Here is an 18,121-nt window from a genome sequence, read left to right on the forward strand (position 1 = left end):
GAGGGTTAGTTGGTGAAGCACATTGGAAAAGAGTTTGGTTCGCGATCATTCATTAACTTGCATCTAGCGCTTACAACGGTACCTTGGAAGTGTGGAACTATGTCTCCGCCAGCTTCTTGGCATGTCGACTTTCCAAAGAGCAACGACCGAGGCTTGGGCACGTGGTGTTTTCTACCACCCTTTTGGTCGCCAAACTAAAGCAAGAGCCTGCAACAATGCGTAAATCAAACGTATATTTAATATACAAAGCAATCTCTTTTGCTAACAGGTATGTAGTCAGCCACCCCTCCAACAACCTACTTGAACTGATCTTCCGTGACTCCCTTTCCCATTGCAGCCGTCGAGCTGACACCACCACTGACCATCTTGAGCAGGTTGTCCACATAGTTGGCACCACTCCATTTCTGATGCGTAAGAACATCGACCTTGTTGTCCGCCTCGGGCTCCTGGATAATCTCACCGTACGCACGCATGCCCTGCTTAGCATATGCCTTTGAGAAAGTATCAGCCATGAGCGCACTCTGGTGCAGGCCAGCGAGCGTGATGAATTGCCAGCAGTAGCCGAGCTTGGAGAGACGCTGGATATATGTCTCTTGCTCGTCACGTGACATAGCGGCTTTCCAGTTGAATGAAGGCGAGAGGTTGTATGCGAGTCTGGCAAAACGTTAGCAATCTGTGAAAAATGGATGAATAGATGGAGAGAAATACTTTTGCTCAGGCCATACTGCATGCACGCCGTCGGCAAATTCTTTGGCTTGCGCATAATCTGGTAGCTTCGACTCCATCCAGATCATGTCGCAGTAGGGAGCGTATGCTATGGCGCGGTTGATGGCAGTTTGGCAGCCGCCTTGGTACCTGTAGTAACCTTCTCGCGTCCTTGCTGCCTCCCAGTTGAAGTATACGTCAACGCCGATAATATTAGTGGCAATGGCACGTGCTTCGAAGTTGCTCTTGCCTTTGCTCTTCTCCAGGAACTCGTTGATCAGACCTTGCTTGTTGGCATGTGCGCCAGCGTTGATGGTATCGATTACAGCCTCGTGGAAGAGCTTAAGGTTGGCATCCTTGATCCAGGCGTCTTCGATGGCTTGAAGTTGAGCACCGCTCTTTCCAGCTTGTTCGGCGGCGTACATGAGCTCGCTCAGAGGCTGGAGTGTAGGATTGGTGCAGCCCAGAATATAGTGGTGGTCGCGTGGGTCAATGGTGGAAGTGATGAGAGTAGCGGCTTCTGAGTCGGTACGTGCGACAGCAAGTAGATCGGTGCCTAAGAATTCCTCGTTAATATGATTTCAGTCTATTCAGGTTTGCCCAATCTCACCCATAATGTCTGCCTGAGCTCTGATAGCTACCAAGCGGTTGATGTGCTCGCTGATAGGTACCAAAACCTTTCCGGCCATGTGTCCGCACTTCTTTGTTCCTGGTGCTTGATCCTCAATGTGTATGCCAGCCGCACCCTTCTCAATGAAGAGCTTGGTGAGCTTCATGACCGCCGTAAGACCTCCGTGTCCAGTATCTGCATCGGCAATGATTGGCCGCAGATAGTCGATATTGGAGAGCTTGGCGCGGTCGCCCTTCGCAGTGCTAAGACGCTCCTCGCGTTGCTTTCGGTCGTGGAAGAGTTGTGCCATGAATAAATGGCCAACCTTGTTGGGTACAGTTGTCTGGAAAATAATGAGTTTCTTGCTTTGACTACGATTTTGGGTTGAAGAATACTCACGTAAGGGTAGTCCGCTAGATCTGGACCTGGCTCATCCGTAGATGAGGCAGTCGACGAAGCTTGCCATCCAGAGACATAAACGGTGTCCAAATACTTTGCCATCTGTGTGACCATGACTGGGTCAAGACATCCATATGTGAAGCTGACATCTTTGTTCTGGGGATCGTCAGAATACATTTCCTAAACCTCTCAGAGATGCAATTTACCTTGAATCGCTCCTCAACAATCTGCCAAAGCTTCTTCGACTGGCTGTTGCTAGGATACGAGATCTTCAAGTTACCTCGCTTGGAAACAATATCCTCAGCCGTAAACGGCCTTCTTGTAAACCTCCATCTGGAATCTGTCCACCACTGCTTAACCTCCTGCACCTCTTTCTGGAACTGAGCGTCTTCAGCTTCAATGTTTGCCATGATGATGTATGTGTATGTATGACGTGAGATAGTCTGTGTTGGAACAACCAAAGCTTTGCTTCAGCAACCGAGATCACCGTTGGATATGGGGAATGAGGAGTAGTAATGGAAGGAGAGAGAGAGGAAGAGAGAGAAAGAAATCAGGATAATAGTCTTCTCTTCTAGTAGCAAATGAGCAAGCAATGGGACGGCACACCGGAAATCGAGCCTCGGCCTAGCCTTGATATAAGCTCTGGCGGGAGGAAGAGCTAAGCTTGATATTAAGTACACACAGCGAAACATCAGCATAAAACCCCCAAATGCGCGGATTGAGTTTAGCACCATGACCCAGCCCTACCCCAAGAAGGGACTCGGGAAGGACCGGCTGAGCGTACCATTGGTCCGACCTCAGCATCCGAGGAAGCTGGGTGGAAGCTCGAGCGTAACCGTCATGCTCGAAACCGAGAAAGTCATGCGGTTGTGGGGTTTGTCCGCGGCCCAAAGGGAACCGCACGTTCGGGGGGGTAGCATTACTGCTGTAGATCGGAGGTGGGGATTTGGGGGGGGGAGGACCAGCTGAGGAGTGACGAGGATGACGTTTGCCAATTGCTTGGAGAGAACTACGTATGGCATTCCATTTGATCCTTTAGGATCTAAATCTTAGACATTATTCGCGCTCTCTCACTCTCAGAGAAGCAATGTCGTGTGGGCACACGACATATGCAAGCTTCACATGTCGAATGTGTCGTTGTCTCGTCCGTGCCATGTGTTTTTGTGCATGTGAAGGGGCCCCCAGCGGAAATCTGGGGTTGCGCGTCGTTAGCGTGCAGCGGCTTTTTTTGTGTGTACCTCGGCTGATCGTACCCGCAAGAAATGGCCGTGACCAAGATTCGATCTGCAGCCATTCATTCACAAGCAAGACAGATATGTGTGCTACTTGGCCGGAAATGCAACGGAAAATAACATGTCAGAGCAGCCGTCATGATTGCACCTGGATACATCAGGATATATCAGGATAAACAAGGCTCACCGGGAGTAAGCGGCAATTGCTAATAATCTGCACAATGATGTTCGCCAACAAGAGAACTCCTCGTCACCAATGAACAATGACTATATGAAGGACATACTTGCTCGATTAGAAACAGCTAACAATGAATAGGCCTAGCTGTAGCCTTTGAGCAAACCATACGCATGCGGTGCGTGTACTAATAAAGCGCTTTTCGCCAGCCACCACCAATTGAAATCATCGCTACCACGAGCATCAAAGCACGCAGACCAGTCTTTGCGCTCCGTCAGCGCCAACATGCATTTAGCTGATTCGGACCCTGCCCAGGAGTCGCACCAGGTGCTCATCTGCAGAACAGCTAGGTAGCATAGCAATATCCTTAGCAATAGATCCACCAAATCTATAACTTCCGAAAATCCAAAGCAAAAGCGCTGCGCTAAGAAGAGTTTCGTAACGGCTCTTCTGTATTTTCCAGCATGTTTCTGACCCACATGACTTCTCACAAACTGGTCCAATTCCGAGTACGGCCTGGATCGAATGTCGTCTACCTGCATGTTTGAGCTTTGTGGGGTCACAGAGTACGCCGGGTCGGGTGGCGGACACCTCAGCTTTCTTAGCAACATCCATCTCAGTTCACCAAAATAGCTTCTCTTGACTGGCGCCATGTTCTCACCTTCAATGCATATCGAAGATCGATCTGACAATAGGAAGGAGAGTAATTTAGGGCGACACAGCCACAACGTCCTGTTCCGCACGTCGGTGAAGACACATTCACGGTCAATCGCCTCAGAAGTGTACGTGTAATGGACGAGCCTCGAGTAAAAGGCCGGGGTAAGCACACCAATCTCCATGTCCTGTTGGGGTCTTTCAGGCTCCAGGACGTGGGTCGTGGAAATAAGGCGACACTGTGTTCCAGGGATCGAGCTATTGAATGTAATGCTGAACGGATATTCGGTCTCATTCACAAGCTTGTAAAGATAGTCTCGGAAGACTTCCTCGAGTGCTCTTTATAAGTCAGCATTCGTTATTTTGCAGCGATGTGTTTAGACTTACATTTCAGCAGAGGTAGGTAGACGGCCGATACTAGAAGTCTGCACCTCAGGTCTAAACCAAACATGAAGCTTTCTCTTGAAGAATAGCTTGCCTGCTTCCCTGAGGATACGGGGAAATGTGACCAAACCAACCCACCACCAGCTCAGAACGAACCAGGCTGTTCCAAAGAAGCCTAGCTGGCCTGGATCCAAAGACTTGCCAGTGGAAAAGAGGCGAGCTACAAGTTTCCCATGGTCTTTGGAGGACTTCAATGTGATTGTATTGTCAATTCTGGGGTCACCATGGAAGACGGTTGGGAATGGATTCTGAGCTTTGAGCGCGTAGGATCCCTTTCTGGAATTGAATGGCGAAACGTGGAAGTCCTTCATCCAGACATCAGTAAACTTCGACTTGGATGCATTAGCCGATTCAATCTCAGATCCCTCATCAGCCGATGACTGTTGGGAGTCTGATTTGTAGGACGGACTGCAGGGACTCGATCCATCGAGCAGGTACATACGCCTTTCCCCGAATGTGTTGTTGACCTCCAATACCATTCTTTTGAGTTCGTGTTCGCGATCGTAAATGTACCAGAAAGAGACAGGATTGAACGAGTAACCGAAAAAGCGCGGTGCTGTTACCAAGTAGGCATATTCCCACTCTGAGTCGGCGACGTGCTGAGCTTTCAGATACTTTCTCAACTTTTGGTAAAATCCGAGCTCGCCATCGCCTCGCTCGAGGTAATCCTCGGCTCTTACTCGGAGCCACCATGATCCCAAATACCGGTCTTCTCCGCTTGGAAATCCTGTTTCGTCCTGCTGAGCTCGACTGCAGACAATGGGATACCCGCACTGGAGGTACGAATATGCAAATGCGTGTCGCTTTGGGAACATTCGAGCATGCGTTGTCTGACACGGGAAGATGCGTGGCTTGGGGGCCTCCACCCCAGACTTCTGTACAGTTCCATTGGACAATTCCGGTGCTGTGGCATTGCTGCTCTTGAATGCGCGGGGTAGGATGGATACCAGCAGCGCAAGTACTGTTACAACACCGTATGCGTTGTATAGTGTGTACTCGTGTTCAACCCCGAAGTTTTCCCACAACCCCACTACACGCTCAAGCAGTTGCTGTCGTATGCGCCAGGCAAACAGCAGTGCAAATATGCAGCAATCCGTCGCAAGCTTGTTATCATGACGGCTCCATCTTAGACTGTCACCTAGGATCCAGATTGTTAGCAAAGGCCAGACTCGCCACCCGCTCGGTACAATTGAAGATAGTACTATGAGCGGGGCGCACCCGACAATGAAGGACTCGAAGGCGGCAAGGCCATCGAGGACACTCGCAACAAACATGAAGGGGATGATTCCACGTGAGTAAATATATGTAGCATTCGTGAAGTATCAAACGAGAAAAGAAGGCTTGTGGTTCGATAAATGTCAGATCAAAGGTCACCCAGCCTGACGCTATACCTTTTTAGTGAAATGTATATGCAGGGTCCCCCCAAGTGCGGAACGCGTCGGCCAAATCTCCACATTTGGAGTTTACGGGCCAAAATAGATGGAAGTTGCAAAGAGCCATACGAATGTAATGGAGGTTTCTTCTCGTAGCCGATGTTACTGCCTTCGGACGCCCGATGTGACTCGCTGGCGGCACGCGAGGAACGTGGTCGGGGTCGGTACCATTGAAGAAGGTGGATACAGCTGCGGCAAGGTCGCCGATGTTACGTCATTGGCGCCCAGAGCACGCTTGTTTACCCCGTAATGCGTCGCTATAGACACAGTACATATGTCGTTTACTAATCCGTTTTCCCTTTTTGACTCGCCACGCTGCAGGATAGTGGCAGGAAGAAGCAATTGCTCACACGTGTCAGAGCGTTGCCGAGAAGTGACGCCGGTGTACGATCATGCGTGTGTGGAAAAAAAGAACGTGAAAAACAAGGAATATGCAATCAAGTTGTTTCTCCACGGATACTTCCAGGGATGGGGGTATCAACCACCGCAACAACCACTTTGTGTTACAGTACGGTGATTAATGCGCCCCATAAGTTCGATTACCGGAACCAGATGCCCGAAGGGTGTTGGCATGAACCTTATTTTTGCTTAGGTTGTTGGTAGTTTTGGCCCTTGTCTGGTTAGTCTAGATGTCTATTCTTCTAGTTTGATTGTTACCATGTGACAACAGCAGTCAAATCTGTATAACAGCAGCCACAATGCAGTGGTCACGATTGTTATAGTAGCCTTGGATTCAGTCACCTTATTGACACATGTCTAGATGCACCCCTGGTGCTGTGTGACACGAGGGTGCGCTTGCCACGAGATGCTGACCACTGAGCATAATTACTCATCTTTTAGGCGGACCCTGTCAAGATACTTAGAGCCAGCGCGTTAGTATGGCACTACTCGTAGAGGACTAGAGGCTGACATTCTTCCTCGAAACTATTATGAGAACTGCTACTCTTGCCTCGTGCATACAAACGCTTTGGTGGACCAGTGTTGTCTTCATAGAATTTTCTTCTTGTGTTGCGCATGTTGATACAGGCAACTGCCGACCTTTGAAACTGATAAGCGCCATCTGCTCGAGTACATGTCTTAAGGTTTTATTTGTTGTAGGCCCGGATGTTAAGTACTAGAGAAGCTTCGCATCACTGCTTCATGTAAACACGAGCTTCATGTAGAAAGTAAAAAAGGTAGAGATGTTTAACCAGCTTGGCATTTCGAATTGTAGAGGACATTGTATCGTAGACTAAGAAGCAGAATTCCTTAACGCCAGAGGTGATAGGGGCGGGGGCGGGGTTTCTGTCTGACCCGCGGTTCAGTCGTGTGGTAGCGGTTCACGTGATGAACTACCATCTTTCATGTGCACTCTCGTCTCAACCACTGCTCACTCCTTACTGGCTTCCATGTTCGTCAAATGCGAAAAAGCCATCAAATATTCAGCATGGATTACTCGTCATATAAAATACCATACCAGTCTCAAAGGGGTGTGCACAAACAGCTAGTGTCCATTCCACCGAGGGGTGTTTAGGTGGTAGTGCGCAGTTGACTAGTCTTGCTATATTACAGATTGGCTCTAGGGGAAATGAAGAGTGGGAGTGCAGCAAGGTATCCTAGACGGCATTGTGCTTGAAAGCGAATAGGGTATGTAGCATTTCAAATCCAGGCCACCGTTTGGCGCTGAAGTCTAGTCAAGGGATGCCATTGCATTGCGACGAAGAAGAGTCAAGAGTTTTCTTTCGTTGACTTTAAATTTCCTATTTTTAGTTTTGCCGCGTAGTTCTATAATGCGAGCCCCTGCGCTTCTATGGATTTAGTTGCCGGGTTGTTGTGTTGAAACTAAATAGTTATGAACTTGGAATTGAGTGCACACCGCAGCCAACAGGTTCCAACTCTTCGCATACTTAGATGTATTCCTCCTTATCAAGCTTTCGCTTAGGAGTCTTGATTTGGGCGTCATACTCTCTTTGTCGTTTGGTCTGACTGTTTCTGGAGACATTGAGTTCGCCAATATATGTAGGGCCGTCTAATATTTACAGGCCAAGATTATCAATCGCTCGTCAGACTAACACCGTGCCAATTTCAGCTCATTGGAAGACCTGTTTTTGCTTTAATCGTGATACGAAGCAGCTCATGGTAAACGTCCTTGGGCGAGGCTGTGCAAGCTATTCATGGCTGCGAAACCCACGCACCTTTTTGTACTAGCAGGAGAATGCTTATCTCACGCAGGAACGGGTCACGTTCATGGACGAAAAGGGCTAAAAATTGAGCATAAGCGAGAACCCATGTAAATAATATGTGTCGAACAAGTTTGCCGGACGAAATGAGTGGCTGATATTTGCAGGTCAGATATCTAAGTGCGACAAACCTCAGGCATCAATTATTGCACCTGACAGGCTCGAGCCACACCATGGCTGACTTGTAGTATTTACAAGTGCTTCGAGATTTTAGCGTCTCCCTTATGAAAGTATTCAACTAGTCAACCAAGTTGGCAGAGTAGCTGCTCACGAAGTACCTCATCGGACGTCTCTCCGGAATTGCTCGGTGGTCCAACGGCTGACAGGTGATTAATCACAGAATGATGATCTGTGTGAAGCAGCAGAGACGGGTGAGTCGATTACCATCAGATGCAATTACCCGCGACTAGTTCGGTGTTGGTATCTGGTGCTTCAGCTAGTGAGATGCCAGGCATCCCACGCCGGTATCCGGCGGATGACTGGGCAGGAAGGGTGTTGCGGGCGGGGACCCTTGGAGATTGCATAATCGGACAGAAATTTGGGTGTTCACGAGACTGGTGTAAAATTTTCATTTTGGACAATTTGCGCAGATGACATGTGGGCGGGACGTTGGAGTCTCGATCGTAGATGGGAAGTAGTGGTGGATGAGAATCGTATGGCTGTGTTGAGCAAGCGATATGGTTGAGTTGGGCGACCAGAATGACGACATGGATACATACATTGAGATGGGGTGGCAGGGGAAGGGAAGCAGGTGGTGCTGGGAGAGTGAAGATCACTAACTAACGCGTTACCGTGCCACAGGCTGGGTTCCAATGGGTCACATCTGCGCTTCAACATGTCCTAAGTGGGAGTAGGCCCGCGTAAGTGTAGCATCAGGCAGCATGTGCTTACATGATGCTCAGCCGCTGAGCTTCAGCTGCAACACCGTGAAGAGCACTTGGGTGCGGGCAAATACGTCGACGGTTTGTGCAAGGACATGGCGGTTGGGCAACAAAAGAGCGCACGCTATTGAAGGTAGCGTGAACAGGCAGATAAGCTAGGGAGAGTGTGCCTGGAGGGAGGGCTGGCTGCAACGCTCAGGGTCTGCACATACGTCAGCCCCACGTGACGATCAACATTGTAAGCACCAGCGAGGGAGTAAATCAACATGGGCTTGCCTACCACTTCTCCTGACGCTGTAATCCGCTCCGCCATCACTAGGAAAAAGCAAAGCAAAAGGCATGCGCTGTCGCAGCGCACGTTGAACCCCGCTCTGTCACCTGCAAAAGCCCGCTGGCCCCTCTCTGTTGGGGAGTAGTCAAGGGTCCATCCCACTCGCCGACTTCCTTGAAAACGACGACGACCACCGCGTGACGACACGGGCGCAGCCGTTTCCAGACCATAGGCCCGATTCGCGACATCTTGTATAGCGTGCCCAGTTCACTCACACCCTCTATAAACCACAGCATCCTGCCGCCCGCAGCCTCAACATGAGCGCAACTGAGAAAGCAGCACCTGTGCCCCAGGAGCCCAACCCGCCTGCATCCGCCACGACAACTTTGCGCCAAGCCAAACCAGCCGACAACAACAGCATTCTGGGCAAGGGAAAGAAGCTATTGGGACTGAGGAAAAAGAAGGGAGACGAGGGAAACCGGCCGGCAATGGAGCAGACAGGAACGACGGCAGCAGCTGCGGCGTCGACTACGACTAATAAGACGACGACGACTACATCGGCACACACACTACTCCCCTCACCCCCAATGTCTCCGCCAGAGCGTAGGGCATCGCCGCGAGGTAGCCCGCGCATGCTGCCTGTGGGCGCGTCTCCTAGCCGTCGCATTCGCTCTACATCGCCAAACCTGCACAGCCCAGCGTCGTCGCTCATTTTCGAGCGCAACGTGCAAGAGCCCGAACCGTCGGTCGATGTGCCGGCACACATCAAGACGGAGGACCATATACCCCCCGCATTAGATGCGACGTCACTGGCCATTACCGACACTCAGCTCAACCCCGACGAGGTGGAGATTGTGACACACTCTGCGCACCAACCAGTAGCTGTGGCCGTAGCCGGCAGCATGGCTGAGTCACTGCACTCACCCCTCATGGCACCAGAAGAGTCAGCAGCATCGAGCCATGTGGATGCGAGCGAGTCGACAGCGCCAGGTTACGGAGCGCTCGATACAACAGACCCGCGCCGGCTGAGCTTCATTTCTTTTGCAGACGTGGTGCAGGCCGAGCACGTGGAACACGACCGGCAGGAAGTGCTGGGGGCGACGTCTGGAGAGGCTCTGCAGTTTATGAGCCTGTCGTCGACGGCCAACCGGTCGCCGTCGCCCGTAAGGTCGATAGCGTCGTCACCGCCGACGACGAGCGGGGCGGCGTCTCCCAAGGCGACGGATCTAGCACGCACACGATCTCCCGGCAGCCCCACGTCGCCCATTGTCCTCGGGCACCCGACGCCGGCATTTGGCGAAGAGCTGCCGGTGCAGATTGAGACGATGCGGCAGGCGCTGCGCAAGACGCGGTCAGGGGATTTGGGAGGCATTGGGTCGCCGTCGCAGGTTGTGAGTGCAGTGGGTGGGGAGGACAAGGCGGGGGACAAGCCCCCTTTCAAGTGAGGATAGGGTAGGGGTGCAAATCACGGATGGTGGTGGTGGTGGTAGGGGTGTATGAGTGCATGTGTGGATGGATGGATGGATGGATGTGTGTGTACATATGTGAGTGTGTGCATACAGTGTGAGACGAGGGCGAGGAGAAGGGTGCAAGAGACGTCTTTTTCTTCTCTGGAGTGTTTCTTTTCTGTTTTTTTTTCTGATATGATTTTCTTGTGCCACGAGCAAGCAAGGTTGGGTGGGAGGGTCACGGCAAGCAGGCAGGCAGGCAGGCACAGAGATGATGGGGTTGATTGTTAGGGCTTGTTCAGATATCCATATGGCGTCGAGATCAAGGACAGTGTTTTGCTTTGATGAGCTGATGTGTGTATGTGTCTGTGTGCGTGGGAGGGTGGAGCTGGACGGCGGTGGTGGTGAGGGCGTTGGGCCGCTGCAGATAGATGAGAGGACGGGCACAGGCAAGCACAGGCTGGCACAGGCTGGCATGGCATCCAAGCGCACCGCTGGGCTGGACACGTCTGCCAGGCCGCGCACCAAAACAGCAGGCCTCGCGAACAAGCAGGCCTGGTGGCCGGGTAAAATCTAGGGGAAGAGCGAGAGGTACGGGGCACGCGCCAAGCACAGACAGGGCCCTACAGGCCCTTGGTCCTGCAAGCACATCGATACCTCTCTCGCTAGCCCCGACCAGCCAGTCAGTCCATCTCATTTTGCCCACGTCCACCGACTCCAACACCACCGCCACCGCCGCGGTACCACCTCCTCCTCCACAGCCACCACGCCCACACGCACCCCAATGCCCACCACGCCAGCTCCATAGCACCCACGCCAGCCACCATCGCCACCACGCCCGCCCCGCGCCCGCTGGTTGCCTGCCTCCGGAGCCGGGCCGCCTGTCAAGGTGTGCCAATGAGAAGCATATCAACCCCAACTCGCCCTGTCTCCCCATGGACCAGCGACGCAAACGCGAGGTAAGCGCCATCGAGGCCGCCCAGGGAGCCTTTGGCATCGAGCGGCCCCGCGACCGCGACGACCGCAAGCAAACCACGATCCGCTCCGTCACGCCCGACGAGCCCCCGATCCCAGAGGACGGCCTCGCCCCCCAGAGCTTCTCGCCGCCAAACAGCCCCCACTCGCACAACAGCCAGCTCTCCGCCGCCCGCTCCGCAAACCCCAGGGCCTTTGTCGCCCGCGCCTCGAGCGACTCCGACTACCGCAATGCCCGCGAGCCCGCCCGCCCGCGCACCAGGACCCTCGAGGAGCGCACCACCCGCGACCGCTCCCCCTCGACCGTCTTCGCTGCACAAGGCCGCCATCGCATTGGCTCCGTCGCCAGCTCCCAGTCAAACTACCAGAGCCTCGAGGAGTCGGTCGTGACCTCGATTGGCCACATCTCCACAATCTCCCCGTCCTCGTCCACCCATCAGCCCCCGCCTAGGACCTCGAGCACAAACAGCCGCGGCCGCCTCGTCAAGCAGCAGCAGCAGCAGACGCAGCCACGCCCCCAATCTCCCGTCATCTCCCCGACTACGGTTCCCCCAGAGTCGTGGCTGTCGCCTGTGCCTGCCTCGGATGCCAGGAAACTCAAGGCCCTCATGCGCTCTACATGCGGCAAGATGCAGGGTCTTCTCGCCTTCCGCAGAGGGGAACAGAGCCCTTGGGCCCTTTCCTACTGCTACATCAATGACGAGGCTGGCAGCCTAGTCTATGAGCCCAAGAATGATGTCTCGTACACTCGCACCCTGATTCCAGACCTGCGCGGCTGCCACGTGAAGAGCGCATATGACGGTGAGGCATATACGGCCTACATCCATGTCGTCGTCCACAATTCCAAACTCGAGGTCCATTTGCGCCCGCCAACACAGGAAGAGTTTGACTCGTGGTTTGCTGCCCTGCTTTGCTGGTCGCCCATGCGGCCAAAGGGCATCCAGAATCGCATGGCAAAGCCACAGACTCCAGTCATGATGGAGCGCCGTCTAACCGACAGCAGACGCCACTCCGAGGTGTCTCTGCTCAAGGATTCACCCAAGAAGGAAGCCCCCATTATCAAGGTCGGTAAGATGATCTACTGGGACACGAGCGTAACATACAGTAATACAGGCACCCCCAAGAGTGCCGGGCCCAACGGACGTCCACAGGCATACAGACTGCAGAGCCACGGATCCCGCAGATGGAGAAGAGTATCCTGCACTCTTCGTGAAAATGGTGAGCTCAAACTCTATTCTGACACCGACGTTACCCTCGTGTCCACCATCCAGCTCTCGCAGCTGTCGCGTTGCGCAGTCCAACGCCTGGATCCGTCTGTTTTGGATAACGAGTTTTGCATTGCCATATATCCCCAGTACACTGCTGCGTCTTCCCCTTCACTATCAGTAGTACGGCCGATATTTTTATCCTTAGATTCACGCGTCTTGTACGAGGTTTGGATAGTTCTTTTACGCGCATTTACCGTCCCGCAATTGTACGGCCCAAAGTCGGATGCCATAACCGAGGACGGAACCCTCTCGCCCACGTTTGGCACCCAGGATATGTTCCGCATGGAAAAGTCATTATTTGTACGAGTCATTGAAGCAAAGTTGATACCGCCGGTCAGTCCAAAGGTTGCCGACAGCAATGGAACCACACCAATAAGGCCATCTTCATCAGCCACAGCGAACCCAGGAGGATACCTCGTGGAACTACTGCTAGACGGTGAAACGCGCGCACGAACAATGGTCAAGAACGAAGGCAACAATCCTTTCTGGAGGGAAGAGTTTGAGTTCTTGGACCTACCCGCACTCCACACAGCCTCGCTGCTGTTGAAGAAGCGACCACCAAGCTACAACACCCGCAACGACAAGAACGTTTTCGAAGCTCCCCTTGGCAACGATTCCTGGGTCACTGAAGGTGGTTATGCTGGCATATCCTTTGACCAGACATTAGGCAAAACAGACATCTACCTTGATGATCTTGGTCCAAACCAAGAAATGGAGAAATGGTGGCCCCTTGTAAACATGCATGGCAACACCATCGGCGAGGTTCTTGTCAAGGTCAGCAGTGAAGAATGTGCGATTCTCATGGCTCGTGACTACTACCCTCTTTCCGAGCTTCTCCACCGGTTCTCCAATGGAATAACCCTACAGGTCGCCCAAATGATTCCCAACGAGCTCAGGAGACTCTCCGAATATCTATTGAACATTTTCCAGGTTTCTGGAGCAGCAGTGGATTGGATATGTGCGCTTGTCGAAGAAGAGATTGACGGTACTCTGAAAGAATCCCCGGCTAGTCGCTTACGGTTTAGCAAGAGGCTAGGTTCGAGCGAGTCGAACGAGTCACCGTCAAATACGTTTGGATCCACAAGCGATCGAGAGCTCTTCGTACGAGACATGGGCAACAATGCCAAACTCGAGGCCAATCTACTTTTCCGTGGCAATACCCTCTTGACAAAGTCCTTGGATCTACACATGAAGCGCCTCGGCAAAGAATACTTAGAGGAGACGCTGAGCGAGAAACTGAGGGAAATCAACGACAAAGATCCCGAGTGCGAAGTCGATCCGAACAAGGTCTCATCACAGCACGAGCTAGATCGGAATTGGCGGAGGCTGATCAACTGCACGGAAGAAGTTTGGCGGTCCATCTACAATTCAGTTCAACGGTGTCCGCAGGAATTGAGGCTGATCTTCAGACACATCCGAGCTTGTGCGGACGACCGTTATGGAGACTACCTACGGACCGTACAGTACAGCAGTGTGTCTGGTTTCTTGTTCCTGCGCTTCTTCGTTCCGGCTGTACTTAACCCGAAGCTCTTTGGTTTGCTCAAAGGTATGCAAATTGTAAGATGCATGGCACCGCCAGTCGCTAACAGCAATGTCCAGATCATCCCAAGGTAAAGGCACGGAGAACATTCACCCTCATTGCAAAGTCTTTGCAAGGTCTGGCAAACATGTCTTCATTTGGAACCAAAGAGGCATGGATGGAGCCCATGAATGCGTTCCTTACCTCACATCGACAGGAGTTCAAAAAGTACCTTGATGATATTTGCTCGATATCCACCACGTCACAACCTGCACAGCCGATCCCACCATCTTATAGCACGCCGATTGCCATCCTACATCGGCTGCCGCCTACTTTCAAGGAAGGATTTCCTTCCTTGCCGTATCTCATTGACCACTCGCGCAACTTTGCAATGTTGGTCAATCTTTGGTTGGAGCACACTCAAAAGAGCGCGCACGACATTCAATCGACTGACGGCGATCTCCTGCGTTTCCACAACATCTGTTTATCCCTCAGTGAGCGTACCAAGGATTGCCTGAACCGTGCTGAGCCGGCCGAACGACCATCGTCGTCGTTGAGTGTCAAGTGGGAAGAGTTGGTCGAGCAGTTGCAGGGTGTTCAAATTGATACGACACGAGGCGCAGCGACAAGAAACCGGGGTCCAATTCAGGAAGAGGAATACGAGGATTCATCTCTATACCCAAGCAACGGTGACGAATACCAATCTTCGTCAACAAGCACGCCTATCACAATGCAGCCACCACCACGAACACGGCACCAGCAAAACACTAGTATTTCGGCATCACAAAGTTCATTGAAAAGCAACAGCTCAACGACAATCTCCTATACGAATCCCTTTTCCAAGAAGCAATGGTCAGGTCAGTATGTGGCAGGTTCACACGACTCTGTAGGCGCCTCACCGTCCGCGTCGGCGAGCGCATCAGCTTCTGCAGCCGAGGATACGCCCCCTGGTTCCAGTGACGGCCTGCACATGGCTCCCGCGCCCTCGTATCCTCAAGCTCTCACGACTACGACAACGACTACCATTTCGACATCTACCTCGACACAGTCTTTCAACTACAGTAATCCAAACTCTCACATCAACGCCAACTCTCTCGTCACCTCCAACATGCACATGAACACTGTTTCGACAAACTCGCTTGCGGGTCGGCCACCTCGTTCTGCTGGAGGACAAAGCGTTGAAGGTAGCGACAGCGGCAGCATTGCAGAAGAAGAATACACGACTGCCCTGCCAGTGTTCTCTGAGAAGTCCACCAAGGAGAAGAAGGAGCGTGGCTTCCGCGGCGTCCTCCCCTTCCAACGCAAAAGCAAACGCAAGGACAAGGACAAGGACAAAGACAAAGAGAAGGACAAGGAAAACCGCAAGGACAAGGGCAAAGACAAGGACCGCGACCGCGACAAGGATCGCAGCCAGGACCGCAGCCCCGAACGCGGAGGTGGAGGAGGCGGCGACATGGGCATTCTACGAGGCAAAAGTAGCAACATGCGGGGCGACGAACGAGACCGCGATGAAGAATTCTGACTGCATGGCTGGTTCACTGGCGACAGCCCCAAGATGCTGGCCAAGAGGGAAATCAAACGGCGGAAGAGTGCGGGTGAATTGTTGGATAAGGGGAGTTACCCTTGATTCCTTCCTCTATTTTCTCCGCCACCCGTCGTCGACGTTACTCTCTCTAGCAAAGACATGTTCTACCTACTACTTTCTCATCAATGTCTCTGTCCCTCCTCTACCTTCCACCTTTACCTACCTAACCTTTTTCTTTTTCTCTATCTCTCTTTTTTGTCGATGAGCAACAAGAGGGTCTTTCTTCCTTCCCTTTTTTCTTCTTAACAATTTTTGGCAATTACACTTGGGGGGGGGGGGGGGGGGTTCATTCTCTATTCAACTTGCTTTTGCTTTTTTTTCTAGCGGGAGGCGCTGTGCGTTCTTTTTCTACCCCTTCTTCTTTCCCACTTCTTCATCACACCATTTTTTATCTCTTTGACTTTTTTAGCAGCAGCAGCGAGCGGGTGATTCTCCTTTTTTTGGACGGAGGGAGGTTCTTTCTATCTCTTCTTTCTGGATTTAAACATGGGTATGTTGTGAAATGATGGAAGGAACAACCACACACACACACACACACACACGCACGGTGGATGTTGGAATGTCAGATATGGAGGGTTGGGGTTGGAGGGGGGCGAGGGGAAAGAATTGGGCAAAGTGCAAGACGGAAAGATGGCAGTTTTTTACTTTAGATTTTTTTTCTCTCGATTATTATTCCCGGGAACACACAAAAAACAAGAGGATTTTACATGTTCATTTTTTTTGTTCTAGTTTCCATCATTTCTCTTGGTCGCCGTTTTGTCGTATCAGGCTTCTTTTGGTTGTTCGTTTGTCGGTCGTATCCGGGTACTATCGAGGTGGAGCTTGAAAGTGGGACGTGAGTAAGTTGTAGTATGTGGGGGAGTCCAGGTCCAAGTTATTGTGGGGAATTTCGGAGTCGCCGTCTTTATTCAATTTCGCATATACGAGATACACCTCCCCACATATTCCCCCCCCCCTCCCCCCCTTTACCGTATCTTCGTTTTCTCGGAGGGAGGAAAGATAAGAAAGAGAGGATTTTTTTTCACGCCATTATTACCATTGTTCTTTCGCCTGGGGTTCTTGGGAAAAGGGACTTGACGGGTAGTATGAGTGGAAGTCTGAGATGATTTGGGTTAATGGAGGGCGGGGGGGCTGGGGGCGTTTGGGGGGGGGGGGGGGGGCTTCCATGCGATATGTAGTCGAGGTTTAGTTATACCCTTGTTAAGAAATCCATATTATGAGGTTTATTACACTGAGTGTTTCTTACCGACTATTCCAGTGCTAAGAGTTTTGCCTAATCTAGAGGTTTTGAATAGCACGTGCGTCTCTTGCATTTTGCTCATTTTGCGGTGGTTTAGGGCGGTGTGGTTGGAGTACCTGAACTGCTGCTAGTTCGTTGTCATCGTAACGCACTGTGCTCAGGGCAAGTAGGATAGATAAACTAACGATACGCGGAGTTCGTAGAAATGAGAGACTAGAGAGAGGAATTGGGAAGTGTACTTTGTTCAACGTATACACACAGTTATTGGAAAGCTAGTGTATAGAGACGTGTATTAACCGATTACTGATAGACGAACTCTTACATCCTTAAGTACCTCTCTATACCGCCTATATTATATATAGAATTAACTATTCTGGTCTACTCCATCTTTCTCTACTTCCCTCTTCCACCTAATCGCTTTGTAGCCTTACTTAGAGGGTGGGGTAAAGTACTACTCATTTAAACTATTCCTAAGTACTACTAAATTTCTTTGTACAGATCTCTCTTCACGTACTTACTATCGATGGCATGCATATCGGCTGTACGGGCAAATGCACTTCCGTACACCCCCCCCCCCTTTTCCCTAGCTCGTGAAACAGTAGTACAGTAGATATGCTTGTTTTTCCGAACTAGTAGTACTAGGGAAGAGCTCGACCTTGCTAAGTACCATACAATTATTCAGTCTAACGCTTACGAGAGACGGGGCGAGGCCCATGATCTACTTACTCGGGAGATGTTCGGTGGGTGGAATTGCCAACCAATTGAAGATATCGCATAATATCCAAAGGCAGAGTTTAGGCAAACTTTAATGTTACTTTGGAAGTACTAGATGTAGTTATGATACTTTAGTAAGATCTTATTCATCTAAGTTAAGGTCGTTCTTGGCATGCTTTGGAAAATAGTTAAGCCGATGCGCTGTATTACGGAGTCTCTTGTTCTACTGGTATGTAGGTGCTACTGGCTGCTCTACTATATCGCACGAACCAACGCTCGAAAATTTATACCCAGGCCAGCGAGAAAGAGATGGCTGTCAAACTGTCAGCAGGAAAGCCTTATTTAAGTA

General features: G+C 51.5%; 4 protein-coding genes across 4 annotated transcripts; 2 read left to right on the forward strand and 2 right to left on the reverse strand.

Moving 5' to 3' along the window:
* Positions 1-33: 33 nt before the first annotated feature.
* COCSADRAFT_32717 (uncharacterized protein) lies at positions 34-2,492 on the reverse strand. Its single transcript, XM_007696176.1, has 5 exons — positions 1,921-2,492; positions 1,715-1,870; positions 1,316-1,658; positions 709-1,261; positions 34-654 (listed from the first exon to the last, which is right to left on the reverse strand). Exons 1-5 carry the CDS (start codon positions 2,122-2,124, stop codon positions 297-299), a joined length of 1,614 nt encoding a protein of 537 aa, XP_007694366.1. The 5' UTR covers positions 2,125-2,492; the 3' UTR covers positions 34-296.
* Positions 2,493-3,264: 772 nt separating this feature from the next.
* COCSADRAFT_76881 (uncharacterized protein) lies at positions 3,265-5,034 on the reverse strand (the record flags this gene model as incomplete). The annotated part of the gene is made up of 2 exons (XM_007697028.1): positions 3,265-4,114; positions 4,163-5,034. 2 exons carry the CDS (start codon positions 5,032-5,034, stop codon positions 3,265-3,267), a joined length of 1,722 nt encoding a protein of 573 aa, XP_007695218.1.
* Positions 5,035-9,010: 3,976 nt separating this feature from the next.
* On the forward strand, positions 9,011-10,929 carry COCSADRAFT_32719 (uncharacterized protein). The gene has a single exon (XM_007696177.1). It carries the CDS (start codon positions 9,341-9,343, stop codon positions 10,466-10,468), a length of 1,128 nt encoding a protein of 375 aa, XP_007694367.1. The 5' UTR covers positions 9,011-9,340; the 3' UTR covers positions 10,469-10,929.
* A 244-nt stretch (positions 10,930-11,173) lies between these two features.
* Positions 11,174-16,099, forward strand: COCSADRAFT_177699 (uncharacterized protein). The gene is made up of 2 exons (XM_007697029.1): positions 11,174-14,260; positions 14,314-16,099. Exons 1-2 carry the CDS (start codon positions 11,407-11,409, stop codon positions 15,753-15,755), a joined length of 4,296 nt encoding a protein of 1,431 aa, XP_007695219.1. The 5' UTR covers positions 11,174-11,406; the 3' UTR covers positions 15,756-16,099.
* The last annotated feature ends 2,022 nt before the right edge of the window (positions 16,100-18,121 follow it).

The sequence above is a fragment of the Bipolaris sorokiniana genome, assembly GCF_000338995.1.
Source record: "Bipolaris sorokiniana ND90Pr unplaced genomic scaffold COCSAscaffold_1, whole genome shotgun sequence".
Taxonomy (NCBI): Eukaryota; Fungi; Ascomycota; class Dothideomycetes; order Pleosporales; family Pleosporaceae; genus Bipolaris; species Bipolaris sorokiniana.

Excerpts from the sequence above, each read along its gene's own strand:
- COCSADRAFT_32719 (XM_007696177.1), top strand. The coding sequence starts at position 9,341 with ATGAGCGCAACTGAGAAAGCAGCACCTGTGCCCCAGGAGCCCAACCCG.
- COCSADRAFT_32717 (XM_007696176.1), bottom strand. The coding sequence starts at position 2,124 with ATGGCAAACATTGAAGCTGAAGACGCTCAGTTCCAGAAAGAGGTGCAG. Across the intron at positions 1,871-1,920 it reads TTGTTGAGGAGCGATTCAAG|AACAAAGATGTCAGCTTCAC; the intron begins GTAAATTGCATC and ends GACGATCCCCAG. Across the intron at positions 1,262-1,315 it reads AGCTCAGGCAGACATTATGG|GCACCGATCTACTTGCTGTC; the intron begins GTGAGATTGGGC and ends AGGAATTCTTAG.
- COCSADRAFT_177699 (XM_007697029.1), top strand. The coding sequence starts at position 11,407 with ATGGACCAGCGACGCAAACGCGAGGTAAGCGCCATCGAGGCCGCCCAG. Across the intron at positions 14,261-14,313 it reads GCTCTTTGGTTTGCTCAAAG|ATCATCCCAAGGTAAAGGCA; the intron begins GTATGCAAATTG and ends AGCAATGTCCAG.